This window comes from Lepus europaeus, chromosome 13 (genome assembly GCF_033115175.1).
Source record: "Lepus europaeus isolate LE1 chromosome 13, mLepTim1.pri, whole genome shotgun sequence".
NCBI classification, from domain to species: Eukaryota; Metazoa; Chordata; class Mammalia; order Lagomorpha; family Leporidae; genus Lepus; species Lepus europaeus.
The window spans coordinates 25,589,865-25,606,876 of NC_084839.1; the positions used below are offsets into that span (position 1 = coordinate 25,589,865).

At 43.4% G+C, this 17,012-nt stretch overlaps 1 protein-coding gene across 1 annotated transcript in view; it reads left to right on the forward strand.

Moving 5' to 3' along the window:
- The window catches only part of SPDYA (speedy/RINGO cell cycle regulator family member A), a 49,674-nt gene extending 38,559 nt beyond the window's left edge, over window positions 1–11,115 (forward strand). The window contains exon 7 of the mRNA XM_062210170.1: window positions 10,930–11,115. Within this exon, the coding sequence (XP_062066154.1) occupies window positions 10,930–11,018 (89 nt within the window). The 3' untranslated portion in view covers window positions 11,019–11,115. The remainder of the gene's footprint in view (window positions 1–10,929) is intronic.
- The last annotated feature ends 5,897 nt before the right edge of the window (window positions 11,116–17,012 follow it).

Below are 17,012 nucleotides of genomic sequence, written 5' to 3' on the forward strand. Positions count from 1 at the left end.
CCAGGCCAGCTCTCTGCTGTGGCCCGGGAGTGCGGTGGAGGATGGCCCAAGTCCTTGGGCCCTGCACCCGCATGGGAGACCAGGAGAAGCACCTGGCTCTTGCCTTCGGATCAGCGCAGTGCGCTGGCTGCAGCAGCCATTGGAGGGTGAACCAACAGCAAAGGAAGACCCGCATGGGAGACCAGGAGGAAGCACCTGGCTCCTGGCTTCAGATCAGAGCAGCGCGCTGGCTGTAGCGGCCATTTGTGGGGTGAACCAACGGAAGGAAGACCTTTCTCTCTCTCTCTCTCTCACTGTCTAACTCTGCCTGTCCAAAAAAAAAAAAAGTTTTACTTTCAAGATCAGAAATTCTTTCTTCTGCTTGGTCCATTCTAGTGTTGACGCTATGAATTGTATTTTTTATTTCATTGACTGAAGTTTTCAGTTTTGACATTTCTGATTTTTTTTAATAATTCCTATCTCAATATCTCATTCATACCATGCAATGTTTTCATCATTTCTTTGATTTGTCTAGTCTGCATCTCATTGAGTTTCTTTAGGACTATTATTTTGAATTTTTTTTCATAAAGTTCACTGATTTCCTTCAAATTAGGTTCTGTTGCTGGAGAACTATTGTGTTCTTATGGAAATGTCATGCTTCCTTGCTTCTTCATGTTTCCTTTGATGTCTGTACATCTGGTAAAATAAGTGCTGCTTCTTTATGGAGCTTTCATTGGAAAAGAATCTTTGTTTATATGGATATGAGTGTCAGTTGGTTAGTTGCTTCGGCGTTGGTTCTAGGTGAGCTCATAAGTGTAACCTCTGAGTGATTTCTTCAGCTGCCATCAGTGCCATAATTGTTTAGTCTGCAGCAGCTCATGGAGGTAGTAGTATGACTATGAAGTGGATATGAACTTTCCAAAAGTGTATGTCTTCAAGCCCAAAAGAGGTGGCAAGTTTTTTTTTTTTTTTTTACATAATATTTCTTCAACGTTTCTATTTTAGATTTGGAACAGTACTAGAATAGTCTACTATAGTGATCCTTTCTATTTCTTATAAAACTTCTGTTTCAGATTTTACCCATCTGAAGATAGGACAGATTTCTTATGATTCCCTTCTAATTCATTATGAGAAATTAACAGACACATATTACTTTAGAATTTCACCTATTTATTTTCCCCACATCCCTTATGAGAGTAACAGTGGCTACTAAAGCTATACTAAAGAAACTGGACTCTAGGACTCTTGAAAGTAAGGATTGCGGCTCAATCATGGTTCCATTCCCTGCCATAGTAATTTCTCAACAAATCTGGTAGTATGTTCTCTTCCCTTTCAAAACCTCAAAGCGTAATTTTTATTTTTCTAGTCATATTTGAAGGTAAATAGGGTCCACGATATGCTATATTTAGGAATTACCTTTAGCTTACTTCCCTGTCTCCCAGCTCCTTTTACCTTTATATTCTTTGGTCTGTATAATAGGTAAGATTTTCATGATGTTTTAAAATGTTCCAGGCAATGTATTTTATATTCATAATATCATTTAATTCAACTGTAAGGTAAATACCACTATCTCCACTTGGCAGATAAGAAACAGACTTAAGAGAAGTTAAATAATTTGCCATAGGTGGTGGAGTGACATTTGAACCAAGGTCTCTGACCCTAGCTAGACCAGGGCTTGAATTCCTGTCATACTCTACTGTCCCTTGATAAAATCCTATATTTTACAATGAAAATGAGCTAAGGAAGTAGTGAAAGCAGTAGGAACCACATGCTTGGTGAAAGGTTGAATGGACTGAGTTGGGACAGAATTCCTATGACAATATGAGCAGAAGCGGGAGAAAGTTCCATTTCTTCAGAGAAGACCCCTCTAGATACTAACAGCAGTATACTCTATATTCTAAGTCTTGACGTCTCAACAACACACCCAGGCTCCACTTGTCAGTGTGTTTTGAAAGAAAGAAATCATGTTCATGAGGTATTATGGAGGAAAAGTGGGATACTGATTTAAAGGCATTATAGAAAGAACTACTTTCCTTGTGTCTAGATGAAAGCCCTGCTGTACAGGTCCTAACTCAGAAGGAACCAGTATTTATGCGCTACTGTTCTGAGTATTAAGGTTAATTGTAAAACTCTGTTTCACAATGTCACAGGGTAGGCAATACAATGAAAAATTACTGATTGCAAACACATTTGACTAGAAAATTTAGATTCATTTTCTTCAACAACTGAGAGTGAACTATCTTGGGGGTGTGGCAGGGGGTGCAGGGGGATTGCAGGGTAATAGGAACATATAATATTACCAGTAGCAGGGGCCATCTTTCACGACTTTAGCAGCTGCTGATTCGCAATAGTGTCCTCTGCTAGCAAAAGTTCTCTCCTCTGGCCCATTTAAGATTAGAATCACCTGATAGTTTGTTGTGGCAGAAAACTCAGTGTAGCACTCTCCAATAAAGGCACAAAGAGCTGACACTCTGCCTTTAGGTTTCAGTGTAATACAGTCATCAATGCTTCCACCTTGCTTTCAAACAAAAGCAAGCAACTTCTCAATTTTCAGATAAAACCATGATTTCTGCCTCTAATTTTTTTTTCTGAAAAATAACATGTTCAAAAAGCAAGTTTTACACAAACATATATATGACATTTATTAAGAAAAATGTTTTTCAGTTTGATAGAGTGGGTAAAAACACTATCAAAACATTCCATTTTAGAGGGAGGGATAGATCAGGCATTCTTTACAAATTTACATACATCACAATCACCAATCATGTGCTAGGGCTTTTATAAAAGTAATCTCATTTAACATCCACCCTTCCCACTTCAAGAAATCTTGAACTGATATATTTGTTTTACTTTTGTTTTTGCTTATTTTTATTTATTTTATTTTTTAAGATTTATTTATTTATTTGAAAATAGGCAGAGAGAGAGAGAGAGGTCTTCCACCTGCTGGCTCACTCTCCAGTTGACCACAACGGCCAGAGCTGCGCCGATCGGAAGCCAGGAGCCAAGAGCTTCCTCCGGGTCTCCCATGTTGGTACAGGGGCCCAAGGACTTGGGCCATCTTCTATTGCTTTCCCAGGCCATAGTAAAGAGCTGGATCGGAAGTGGAGCAGCCAGGACTCAAACCAGCGCTCATATGGGATGCTGGCACTGCAGGCTGCGGCTTTATCTGCTATGCCACAGTGCTGGCCCCTTTTGCTTGTTTTTAAAGATTTGTCTATTTATTTATTTGAAAGGCAGATATATAGAGAGAAGGGAGGAGAGAGAGAGCTTCCATCCATTGGTTCACAAATGGCCACAATGCCTGGACTGGGCCAGGCAGGAGCCAGGAGCCAGGAAACTCTTCTGGATCTCTCACATGGTTAGCAATGGCCCAAGCACTTGGGCCATCTTCCACTGCTACCAGGGAGCTGGAGAGAAAGTGCAGCAGCCAAGATTGAAGCCGGTGCCCATATGGGATGCTGCCATTGCATGTGGAAGCTTAGCCTACACCAGAGCACTGGCTCCTGTTTTACCTTTGAAAAAAAAACAAAAAAAAAACAAAAAAAACTCAGAAAAGTTAGTTACTAGGTAACATAAACAGATTCAGGGCCGGCGCCGTGGCTCAACAGGCTAATCCTCCGCTTTGCGGCGCCAGCACACCGGGTTCTAGTCCCGGTTGGGGCACCGGATTTGGTCCTGGTTGCTCCTCTTCCAGTCCAGCTCTCTGCTGTGGCCCGGGAGTGCAGTGGAGGATGGCCCAAGTGCTTGGGCCCTGCACCCCATGGGAAACCAGGAGAAGTACCTGGCTCCTGGCTTCGGATCAGCGAGATGCAGCGGCCATTGGAGGGTGAACCAATGGCAAAAAGGAAGACCTGTCTCTCTCTCTCTCACTATCCACTCTGCCTGTAAAAAAAAAAAAAAAAAAAAAAAAAAAACAGATTCAGTTCTATCTGAATACATGCTATATTTTATACTAACTACTGTTATTTCTCTTTAACTTTTGCTATCTAAGCCTTATGAAATCTAGGCTGGTCCAAATAAAACATGAGTATGTACAATATATATTATCTGAAGACCCTGAGATTTTAGAGTTATGCCAAAGGGAAAAAAAACCCACCAAGCCTATATGTATTTTTTTCATTGCCACTGTTCTAGTCATCCAGGATTCAAATCCTTAACACCCAATAAAGAATAAGCAGAATCACAGCATATGAATTGATAAAGTAATAAGGACTAAGCTAACTAGATGATTAACAGTGAGGAGCACAAGAGATATCAGAATTAACTTCTGTGTGGTAAAGCCTTTTAAGAAGAAGTAAAGTATATGACCTGGATATTGAATGAGTTCTGTTTGTTTAGAAAAATAAGGGAAAGGGGGCCAGCACTGTGGCATAGCAAGTAAAGCCCCTGCCTGCAGTGCCAGCATCCCGTATGGGCACTGGTTTGAGTCCATGCTGCTTCACTTTTTTTTTTTTTTTTTTGACAGGCAGAGTGGACAGTGAGAGAGAGAGACAGAGAGAAAGGTCTTCCTTTGCCGTTGGTTCACCCTCCAATGGCCGCCGCGGCCAGCACGCTGTGGTCAGCGTACTGCACTGATCTGAAGGCAGGAGCCAGGTGCTTCTCCTGGTCTCCCATGGGGTGCAGGGCCCAAGCACTTGGGCCATCCTCCACTGCCTTCCCGGGCCACAGCAGAGAGCTGGCCTGGAAGAGGGGCAACCGGGACAGAATCCAGCACCCCGACCGGGACTAGAACCCGGTGTGCTGGCACCGCAGGCAGAGGATTAGCCTAGTGAGCCGCGGCACCGGCCGCTGCTTCACTTCTAATCTGGCTCTCTGCTAATGTACCTGGGAAGCAGTGGAGGATGGCCCAAGTGCTTGGGCCTCTGCACCCATGTTGGAGACCCAGAAGAAGCTCCTGCCTCCTGGCTTCAGCCTGGCAAAGCCTCATCTGTTGTGGCCATTGGATAGCGAACCAGCAGATGGAAGTGCTCTCTCTCCCTCTCCCTCTCTCCCCCTCTCTCTCTCTCCCTCTCTCCCTCTCTCCCTCTCTCTCTTCCTCTCTCCCTCTCTCTCTCTCTTTGTAACTCTGCCTTTCAAATAATAAATAAATCTTCAAGAAAAAAGGGAAAGGGCTTCTGAATAACAGAAGTTCAAAAATACATAGATTCCCTCCTCCCTCCCTCCACATCCAATAATTCATGACTGTATCTGGTCATTTTTTTTTTTAATTTTTAAAATTTATTTGAGGGGCTGGCCCTGTGGCATAGCAGGTAAAGCCACTTCCTGCAGTGCCGGCATCCCATATGGGCGCTGGTTCAAGTCCCGGCTGCTCCACTTCCAGTCCAGCTCTGCTGTGGCCTGGGAAAGCAACAGAAGATGGCCCAAGCCCTTGGGCCCCTGCACCCACGTGGGAGACCGGAGGAAGCTCCTGGCTCCTGGCTCCTGGCTCCTGGCTCCTGGCTCTTGGCTTCAGATGGGTGCAGCTCTGGCCATTGCAGCCAATTAGGGAGTGAACCAGTGGGTGGAAGATCTCTCTCTGTCTCTGCCTCTGCCTCTCCTTCTCTATGTAACTCTGACTTTCAAATAAATAAATAAAAATCTTTTTTTTAAACATTTTTTTGACAGGCAGAGTGGACAGTGAGAGAGAGAGACAGACAGAAAGGTCTTTCTTTTTCTGTTGGTTCACCCTGCAATGGCCGCTGCGGCCAGCGCATCACTCTGATCTAAAGCCCGGAGTCAGGTGCTTCTCCTTGTCTCCCATGCGGGTACACGGCCCAAGGACTTGGGCCATCCTCCACTGCACTCCTGGGCCACAGCAGAGAGCTGGCCTGGAAGAGGAGCAACCGGGACAGAATCTGGGGCCCCGACCAGGACTAGAACCCAGTGTGCTGGTGCCACAGGCAGAGGATTAGCCTACTGAGCCGCGGCACCAGCCAATAAATAAAAATCTTAAAAAAGTTTTTTTTATTTGAAAGAGTTAGAGGGCGAGACAGAGAGTGTGACATCTTTCATCTGTTGGTTCACTCCCTAACTAGTCACAATGGCTGGAGCTGTGCCAAGCCAAAGCCAGGAGCCCAGAGCCTCTTCCAGGTCTCCCACATGCATACAGGGGCCCAAGCACTTGGGCCATACTAAGCCTGCTTTCCCAGGTGCATTATCAGGGAGCTGGATCAGAGGTGGATCAGCAAGATCTCTAACTGGCACCCATATAGGATGTCGGCATAGCAGGTGGCAGCTTAACCCAACACCAGCCCCTGTATCTGGTCCTTTCACAGTATGTTTTACATCCCCTTTTCTACCCCATTATGTATTACTATGAAATTTCTAACATAACGGTTTTTCCTCCCTTTAAATACTCATAGACACCACTAAGATTAACTTTGTTAAAACATCTCCTTTTATGTGACTATGGTATCTTTGGAAGTTGCCACTGTCTCTGAAATTAAAAGTTCAAAATCAAAGCTGTCCACAATCCAAGAGCTGTATACCTAAATCTCCCCCTAGAACATCTAGTCACCAAATGAAACAGTACTTGGCCCTGGGTAAGCCATCAGCAAACATTGACCACTTACTGCAGAGGTGAGGAACGTCTAGCCTTGCCAGGGCAACTAGAAGCAGGGCCTGAGATTCACTAACTCTTTAGCAGGCTAATTTTTAAGCTGATAATTTTGTATGGCCTGTGAATGAATGATGTTCTAAATATCCAAATGGCCCTTTGCAGAAAAAAAGTTCCCCACCCCTGATAATATTGGATGGAAAAGGTGGGACAGGGCCTCTGGATGGCACTGGGATGAAAGTCCTGGGTCAGTCCCACATTTCTAGCAGTTTATAGTATGACAAAAGAGAGCCACATGTGGACATAGAAAGCTAACATGAGAAGGTTTCTGTGCCATCAGTGAAACTGTCAACGTAATTAGTGTTCAGAAGAAAGGACTTAAGCTGTGCCTTGATTATATGAATAAATAGTGATTTGTTGTCTTTGATTCAACTTAAAATTAGAATGGACATGGCTAGACAGCTCTTAATTTAACATCTATTGGGCACAATGTGCTGAACAGAACTAAGTATTCTGCATGAAAAAGATCTTTTTTTTTCCTCTTAAGACAGCAGCCCCCCCCCCTTTTTTTAAAGACTTTATTTATTTATTTGAGAAGTAGAGTTACAGACAGTGAGAAGAAGAGACAGAGAGAAAGGTCTTCCTTCCATTGGTTCACTCCCCAAATGGCCACAATGGCCAGAGCTGCACTGATCCGAAGCCAGGAGCCAAGAGCTTCTTCCTGCTCTCCTACGCGGGTGCAGGGGCCCAAGGACTTGGGCCATCCTCCACTGCTTTCCCAGGCCACAGCAGAGAGCTGGATTGGAAGTGGAATAGCTGGGATGCCAGCGCCGTAGGCGGAGGATTAACCTACTACACCTCGGCACAGGCCCCTCCAACAGCCCCTTTTCAAAGCAAACAATTAGGGTCTGACATGTAATGAACATTCAAAATGAAAGTTATCTTACAGGCCGGCGCCGCGTCTCAATAGGCTAATCCTCCGTCTTGTGGCGCCGGCACACGGAGTTCTAGTCCCGGTCGGGGCGCCGGATTCTGTCCCGGTTACCCCTCTTCCAGGCCAGCTCTCTGCTGTGGCCCGGGAGTGCAGTGGAAGATGGCCTAAGTGCTTGGGCCCTGCACCCGCATGGGAGACCAGGATAAGCACCTGGCTCCTGCCTTCGGATCAGCGCGGTGTGCCGGCCGCGGTGTGCCGGCCGCAGCGCGCCGGCCGCGACGGCCATTGGAGGATGAACCAACGGCAAAAGGAAGACCTTTCTCTCTGTCTCTCTCTCACTGTCCACTCTGCCTGTCAAAAAGAAAAAAAGCCGCGGCTCACTAGGAGTGCACCTGGCTCCTGCCATCGGAACAGCGCGGTGCGCCGGCTGCAGAGCGCCTACCGCGGCGGCCATTGGAGGGTGAACCAACGGCAAAAGGAAGACCTTTCTCTCTGTCTCTCTCTCACTGTCCACTATGCCTGTCAAAAAAAAAAAAGAAAAAAGAAAGTTATCATACAGAAATATAACACTAGAAGAATATGCTCCTCCTGATCCAATCAGTTCCTCATACATGGCCAGAGTGATTTTTTCAAAACACAAAGCTAAGCACATTATCCCTTTACTTAATCACAACATTCAAAGGAATCACATTTTTCTGAGGACAAACTCCTTCCCAGGCCCTGAAGATCCTGCATGGCCTTGACGCCTATCTCTCTTTAGTCTCTTACTAAACCGCAGCACCACTGGCCTTTTTTCCCATTTTCCCTGCTGCAGGTAATTCCTATTTATCATTCAGGTCTCAGCTCAGTCACTTACTAAAGCAAAGCCCTGGTAGGGCTAATCATAGCACCATGCATCTCTTTGGAGAACCTACAACAGTTTTAGGTATATATCTGTGTGATTATTTTTCAAGTTTTCATTTATGCTCTGATGAGCTCTACCATAGATTGTAAATTCTATAAAAGCAGAAACTTTAGGTTTAAATTCCCCACATTCTTCTGTAAGATATTATAAAAAATATTTACATACACATACATATAATTTTAAATAATCCTAGCATTTGGCACAGCAGTTAAGATGCTGCTTGGCGCTGTGGATAGCTGGTAAGGTTTGAGTCCCCGCTGCTCCACTTTTGATTCAGCTCTCTGCTATGGCTTGGGATAGCAGTGGAAGGTGGCCCAAGTGCTTGGACCCCTGTACCTGCATGGGAGACCTGGGAAAAACTCCTGGCTTTGGATTGTCCCAACTCTGGCTGTTGTGGCCATCTGGAGAGTGAACCAGTGAATGGATGACTTCTCTTTCTCTGCCTCTTTCTCTATAACTTTGCCTTTCAAATAAATAAATAAATATTTAAAAAAAAAAAAAAAACCTGCTGCTTGGAGGGACTGCATCCCATATTGGAGTCCCTGAGTTTGAACTCCGCTTCCAGCCTAGCTTCCAGATAATGCATACCCTGAAAGGCAGCAAGGGATGGCTCAAATGTTTAGGTCCCTGCCACCTGTGTGAGACCCTAATTGAGTTTCTGTCTCCTGGCTTCAGTCTGGCCCACCTCCAGCTGTCGTGTGCATTTGGAGAGTTAACCAGAGGATGGAAGAGCTCTCTCTTGCTCGCTAGCTTGCTCTATCTCAGCCTTTCAAATAAATAGTCTTAGCCTAAGGGATAAATCTAGGATAAGCAGCATTTATCCTTCCAGGCATTATGACATTAAGACCTATAAAACATATACATTGGGAGCTGGTGCTGTGGTGTAGTGGGTTAAACTACCACCTGCAGTGCCAGTATCCCATATAGGCACCAGTTTGAGTTCCAGCTGCTCCACTTCTGATCCAGCTCCCTGCTAATGCATGTAGAAAAGCAGTAGAACATGGCCCAAGTCCTTGGTTCCTGCCACCCACGTGGGAGACCCCAAAGAAGCTCCTGGCTCCTTGCTTTGGCCTGGCCCTTGTGGCCATATGGGGAGTGAACCAGCAGATGGAAGATTCTCTCTCTGCTTTCAAGTAAATAAAATAAATCTTTATATATATATATATATATATATATATATACACACATATATATACATATATATACACACATATATATATAATATGTTGATTTAAACAACCTAAACACTCCAAGACTGTTTATCTGTAAAATATAGATGACATTAAAGATGCACATATTAAATTAATATATAAAATTATTTTTTAAAAAATGTTTTATTTATTTCTTTGAGAGGTAGAGTTACATACAGAGAGAGGGAGAGACAGAGAAAGATCTTCCATCTGCTGGTTCACTCCCCAAATGCCAGAGCTAGGATGATCCAAAACCAGGAACCAGGAGCTTCTTCTGGGTCTCCCACATGGGTTCAGGTGCCCAAGAACTTGGGCCTTCCCCGGTTGCCCCTCTTCCAGGCCAGCTCTCTGCTGTGGCCAGGGAGTGCAGTGGAGGATGGCCCAAGTGCTTGGGCCCTGCACCCCATGGGAGACCAGGAGAAGCACCTGGCTCCTGCTATTGGATCAGCGCGGTGCGCTGGCTGCAGAGCGCCGGCCGTGGCAGCCATTGGAGGGTGAACCAACGGCAAAGGAAGACCTTTCTCTCTGTCTCTCTCACTGTCCACTCTGCCTGTCAAAAAAAAAAAAAAAAAAAAAAAAAAAAAAAAAAACTTGGGCCTTCCTCTACTACATTTCTAGGCCATCAGCAGAGAGCTGGATCAGAAGAGCAGCAACCAGGACACAAACAAACACCTATATGGTATGCCGTCACATCAGGCACAGACAGCCTATTATTCCACAGCACTGGTCCCTATAAAATTCTTAAAACAATGTATGTTACATAGTAAATGCTAAGTAACTGGTATTTTGAATAAGTCCTATTCTTAATTAACTCTTGCTTCTAAGGTATATCTTTCCAAATTTTTATTTAGTACAACAACTCTTATGTTCTTTCAAGTTAAGGAGATTCTCAAAGGGTATTATGGCAAAAAGGTTAAGCCACTGCTTGGGAGTATCGGAGTACCTAGAAAGGATGCCCACCTCCATTTCCTGTTCAGCTTTTCTGCACCCTGGGAGGCAGCAGACAGTGCTCAAGTGGGTCCCTGCCACCCACGTGAAAGACCCGGATGGGGTCTCTGCCTCCTGGCTTTGTCCTGGCCTAGTCCCAGCTGTTACTGGCATTTGGGGAGTAAACCAGAGGATAAAAGAGCTCTCTAATTTTGCCTTTCAAATATGTAAAAAAAAACTTAAAAAAAAAAAGATTTTGAGGGGGATAGAAGAGCTTCAAGATTTGTTACATTTTTGGTTACAATTTTTAAGGTCATTATACATTCTTACCAGTTTCTCCCTATGAGTTACTATAACCCAAATTTATTATTTTTGAAGATACCTACAAGCCATTAAAATATGTATTTAAAATTTATGGATATGTAAAAGTTATCTTAAGATGCATATTTTATTTCCATAGCCAATGACCATCCATCAAACAAAGGAAATGAAACCAATTTCATGAAAGAAGACAAATCCATGCAATGGTTTACAGGAAGTGAAGAATGAGGTAGCTCAACTAAGGCAACTTGGAATCACTAACTACAACATGTCAAACTAAATACAAGACAAGTGTCAAAAAGGGACATTTAGAGCAGTTTTGCAGTATTACACATCTTTCTTTAGCTTTTGTTATTTTTCAAAATTATATGTAAAAGTTATACAAATCACAGTAATAGCTAAAAATATTAATCTATGAAAGTAGTGATTTGCAAATAAAGTTCTATTTCACTACGTTTCCATCTTCAAATCAGTTGCTGTCTTCTGGGGTACTCAGATAAGCTGTGGTTTGAACATCCTTAACTTGACAAAAAAAGCTATTTTTTTTTTCTCTTTTATTTATTTGAGAAGCAGTTACAGACAGAGAGAGGCCTTCAGTCTTCCATCCACTGGTTCACTCCCCAAATGGCCACAATGGCTGGAGGTGGGCCCATCTGAAGCCAGGAGCCAGGAGCTTCTTCTGGGTCTCCCACGTGGGTGCAGGGGCCCAAGACTTGGGCCATCTTCTATTGCCTTTGCCAGGCCATACCAGGGAGCTAGATCAGAATCAGAGCAGCTGGGACTCAAACCAGCACCCATATGGGATGCCAGCACTGCAGGTGGAGGCTAAACCTACAATGCCTGCCTAAAGAAAAGCTAATTTAATGAAAGAAAAAATAAATTTGTTACATTGATTAGAAAATACCATTTGATATGGCTTAAAAACATTACTCACCTATGTGACCAGTTTACCAGTGAAGAGGTCTAGCCATATAGAGAAATGAAACATATGGAAAATCAGAATATGATTCTTCTATTTAGAACAAAATATGTGCTAAAAATTACATAAAATACCTCACAAAGCTTAAAATATAGATAATATTTATATAAATATTAAATATAAATTACTGTCCCTTTACCATAACTAGCATTTGTTTTGGTACTATTCTGCCAGTTAGGTATTGAAACGATTTGTGAATGATTACTTGATAACTTATACATGGTTTTAGAAACAAATGAATAAGGTTATATCATGAATCAGTGGATGCTGGAAAACTTGTTGAAGGCCTAAATAATATGTACATTCAGCAAGACCTAAGCTAGTTCTTTGCAGAATTCCAGCAACATCTTGGAAGTTACATTTGAGAATACATGCATATCTGGCCATATTAAATTCATTCCCTGCAGTAATAATCATTGGTCTAAATTTAAAAGACAAAGAGAGTGGGAGATTAGCTTAGTGGTTAACATACCTACATGCCCAGCTCTAGCTCCTGACTCTAGCTTCTTGCTAATGCAGACCCTGGGAGACCTGGATTGGGTTCCTAGATCCCAGCTTCAGTCCTGGCCCAGCCCCACCTGTTTCAGACATTTAGGGAGTGAACCAGTAGATGGGAGCTTCTGATTCTCTCTCTCTTTCTCTGTCTCTCAAATAAATAAATAAATACCCAAATCAAGGTTCTCGTGTTAAATAAAATACAAATAGTCTAACAAGCTAAATTCTTCAAAGATACCAGAGTTTTCCCTAAAGGTAAGAGAAGTCATTTTTCTGTCCCTTAGATATTTTAATGGAATAAGGATTGGTGTTGGGGCACAGCAGGTTGAGTCACTGCCTACAACACTGGCATCCCCTATCAGAGCACTGGTTTGAGTCCCAGCTCCATTTCCAATCCAGCTCCCTGCTAATGCATCTGGGAAAGTAGCAGATGATGGCTCAAGTACTTGGGCCCCTGCCACCCATATGGGAGACTCCAGTTGGAGTCCTGGGCTCCTGGCTTCAACCTGGACTAGCCCCAGCCGCTGCAGCCATTGAGGATGGAAATCTCTTTCTGTCTCTCCCTCTAGGTCACTCTGCCTTTCAAATAAGTAAATCTTTAAAAACAACTTGGGCTGGCACCCATATGATTGCCAGTTCCAGTCTCAGCTGCTCCACTCCAATCCAGCTCCTGGCTCCTGACTCCTGACTTTGGCCTAGGTTGGCCCCAGCTGTTACAGCCATTTGAGTGAACCAGCAGATGGAAGACATCTCTCTCTGACTCTCCCTTTCTGTGTAACTCTGCCTTTCAAATAAATATGTATAAATATATTTAGAAATTTATATAAATTATATATAACTACCACGTGAAGATGATTTTAATATTCAGGCTTTGGAAAGTTTAATGGCTCCAGGCATATGGTCTTAAAGTCTTATTTCCCACTTTCACTGTTTCCTGTTTGAGGAAGAAAAATTCCTATAAACATTAATTGGCAAGAATTCAAATTTGCAGGGCTGGCACTGTGGTGCAGCAGGTTAAAGCCCTGGCCTGAAGCGCTGGCATCCTATATGAGTGCCAGTTTGAGACCTGGTTGCTCCACCTCTGATCCAGCTCTCTGCTGTGGCCTGGGAAAGCAGTGGAAGACAGCCCAAGTCCTTGGGCCCCTGCACCCGCGTGGGAGACCATGAGGAAGCTCCTAGCTCCTGGCTTCGGATTAGTGCAGCTTTGGCCATTGTGGCCAATTGGGGAGTGAACCATTGGATGCAAGACCTCTCTCTCTCTGTATAACTCTGAGTCTCAAATAAATAAATAAATCTTTAAAAAAAAAAGAATTCAAATTTGATTGCTGCAGAGTTGCATCCTTTTTTATAATTAAGATAATTATATATTTATAGTATGTATTTAATATATTATATATAAATACATAATGTAATAAGTATTAAAATATATTAACATATAATATATTTAATATATACTATAAATATGTATTTAAATTTTATTTACTTAAAAGTATAAGACAGAGAGACAGAGAAAGAAATCTTCCTTCTGCTGGATTACTCCCCAAATGGCTGTAATAGCCAGAACTGGGCTAGGCCAAATCCAGGAGCCAAGAACTCCATCCAGGTCTCCCACATGAGTGGCAGGGTCACAAGTACTTGGGCCATCCTCTGATGCCTTCCCAAACACATTAGCAGGAAGCTTAAATCAGAAGTGAACAGCTGAGACTTAACTGTCACCCTGAGTTTCTGTATGAGTGTTGCAAGTAGGTGACTCAATCCACTGCACCACATGCCAGCTCCTTAACTCCCTTTTCATTCATTTACCATCACTTTGGTTGGCAGGAATATAGAAAAGCAGGTTGAAAGGAAGGAAGGCGGGCAGGCAGGCGGGAAGGAAGGAAGAAACGTTGAGAGCAGACCCCAAAGGACACTGAAAGTCTTAGAATGAAAGCTTAAGAATGGTTTTTCAGCAAGTGAGTATCAAATATATATTTTAGGGAGAATATTCTGGAGATGTGAAGGATGGATTGGAGAAAGGAAGGCCGGAGGGGGGGGGTGTAAAAATAACAGCTAGGAGGCATTAAGTAATCAAAGAGGGCAATAAGCACTTAGGAAAATAGTAGCCAGAAAAATAGTGAAAACATGAAAAAAATGTGGGGACAGTGTTGTGACACAGCAGGTTAAAGCCACAGTCTGTGATGCCAGCATCCCAAATGAGAGTGTTGGTTTGAGTCCCTGCTACTCCAATTCCAATCTGGCTTCCTGCTAATGCACTGGAAAGGCAGCATAAAATAGCCCAAATATGTGGGCCCCTGCCACCTGTGGGAGACCAGGATGGAGCTCCTGGCTCCTGACTTCAGCCTGGCCCAGACCTGGCAGTTGTGGCCATTTAGGGAGTAAACCAGCAAATGGAAGATCTCTCCTCTCTCTGCAATTCTGCCTTTCAAATAATTAAATCTTTATTGAAAAAATTTATGCGAAATAAATGTTTTGATTTTTGATCAGGCACCCACCTTCAAGCAATACTTTCACCAGCTGAAAATTTCTTTCAAGACTTTCCTGTATAAATAAAATTCTTTGTGATCTAACTTTTACTTGGTAGTTCTGTATCATGATTTATTTATGAATATCAACAATAGTTCTTTGGCCCTAAGAATGTATACCTCTTCCCCAGCAGCTGAGATCCCTCGATCTTCTATATTCTCCTATACTAACTTCCCATCTGGCATTATTATTCATGAGAGATTCAACTGAAAAACCATAGTAAGTAGTATTCTTTTTAGGTCAGGGACAGTTCAGCAGGTTTCCACAAAGCTCCAATAACATTGTTAAAGTCCTTTTGTTTTGTTTTATGCTCAACAAGCAAAATTCTGCTGACCAACTAATCTCCCAGGTATTTTTGACATTCCTACAGATGGTCTAAGTCAATCCATCTCTGCTTATTGAGCTGTAATATGCAAATTAAATAAAGATAAGGAAAAATAACTGTGGTCTTGTGTCCAACAAACTGTGCCACTAAAACTATAGGCTTTAGTTACGTTACAGAGAGGAACCAGTGTAGATAAAAATCATCCCCTCTCGCATGAATTCTGTTTCATCTCCTTTCACATAATCTAACCTTCAGAGGCCAGTTAGGGAAACCAGGAAGACTCCTTCCACAGGCCTTAGTCCACAGTGTCAAGTATGAGATGTTAAGTAGCATCACCAATGATAAGGCAACTTATGGTAGCATTCTAAAACTCTGAAGCCAGTATCACCTCCATGTCCCACATCTCCACCATGTTTGGTTATAGCTAAATATATCATCTTTTTTTTTAAAGCCAGGACTCGAACCAGCACCCATATGGGATGCTTGGCACTGCAGGTGGCGGCCTTACCTGCTATGCCACAGTAATGGCCCCATCCTCCTAAAAAAAAAAAAAGAAAAGAAAAGAAAAGATTTATTTATTTGAGAGGCAGAGTTACAGAGAGAGGGAAAGATAGAAATATATTCCAAGGGGCCGGCGCTGTAGCTCAGCGGGTTAATACCCTTGCCTGAAGTACCGGCATCCCATACGGGCACTGATTCTAGTCCTGGCTGCTCCACTTCCGATCCAGCTCTCTGCTATGGCCTGGGAAAGCAGTAGAAGGTGGCCCAAGTCCTTGGGCCCCTGCACCCATGTGGGAGACCTAGAAGAAGCTCTTGGCTCCTGGCTTCGGATCGGTGCAGTTCTGGCTGTTGTGGCCAATTAGGGAGTGAACCATCAGATGGAAGACTCTCTCTTCTGCCTCTCCTCTCTCTGTGTAACTCTGACTTTCAAATAAATAAATAAATCTTTTTAAAAAAATCTTCCATCCACTGGTTCACTCCCCAAATGCCACAGCAGCCGGAGCTGAGCTGATCTGAAACCAGGAGCTTCTTTCAGGTCTCCGACATGGGTGTAGGGGCCCAAGCACTGCGCCATTTCCCAGGCCATAGCAGAGAGCCAGATTAGAAGAGAAGCGGCCGGGACACAAACTGGCAACCATATAGAATGCTAGTGCTGCAAGCGGAGGCTTAGCCTACTACACCACCCTACTACACCACCGTGCTGGCCCAATCAGCCTCCTTGTCATTATTCCTTTATCTTGACATTGCTGCTTCTCCCTAGTTCAACCCCTCAGTGTTCCCCTTCTCACAAATCCCTCTACTTTGCCTTCTGGAGTTTTGTTCATGATAAACACTTTTATCCTATCAGCTTTACTGAACACACTTCTCTAATCCTAACTTTACAATCTAAAGATGCTTCTAGCAAGATGCCACATGTGACACTGGCATCCCATGAGTGCCGGTTTGAGTCCCAGTTGCTCAACTTTAGTGGCTTAACCGGCTGTGGCATGAAGCTGGCCTCCCTCCCTGTTCTTCACACACACTGTCCTGGACCTTCCCTCTTACACCAATGTCATTTCAATGACTGTGGATGCACTGCAGTCTCTAACAGCTACTGTATTCCATGGGATGGCTATGCTACAGTTAGTCACTGACTGATGACCATTTTGCTTGTTTCTAGCCTTACGTTAATACAACCACAACTGCAATGGAAATACCTGTGAATAAGTTTTTTACCAACAGCCGGTAAATCGCTAGAGGATAAAGTCCTAAAATGGAATTGCTGGCTAAAGGCGCTTGTGAATTTTTTATTTTGAAAAATACTATATTGTCCTCCCAAAAAGTGGTAACAATTTATAATTCCAGAAGCTATGCATTAGAGTGCCTATTTCTCCATACTCTTCCCAACAAAGTGCTATTA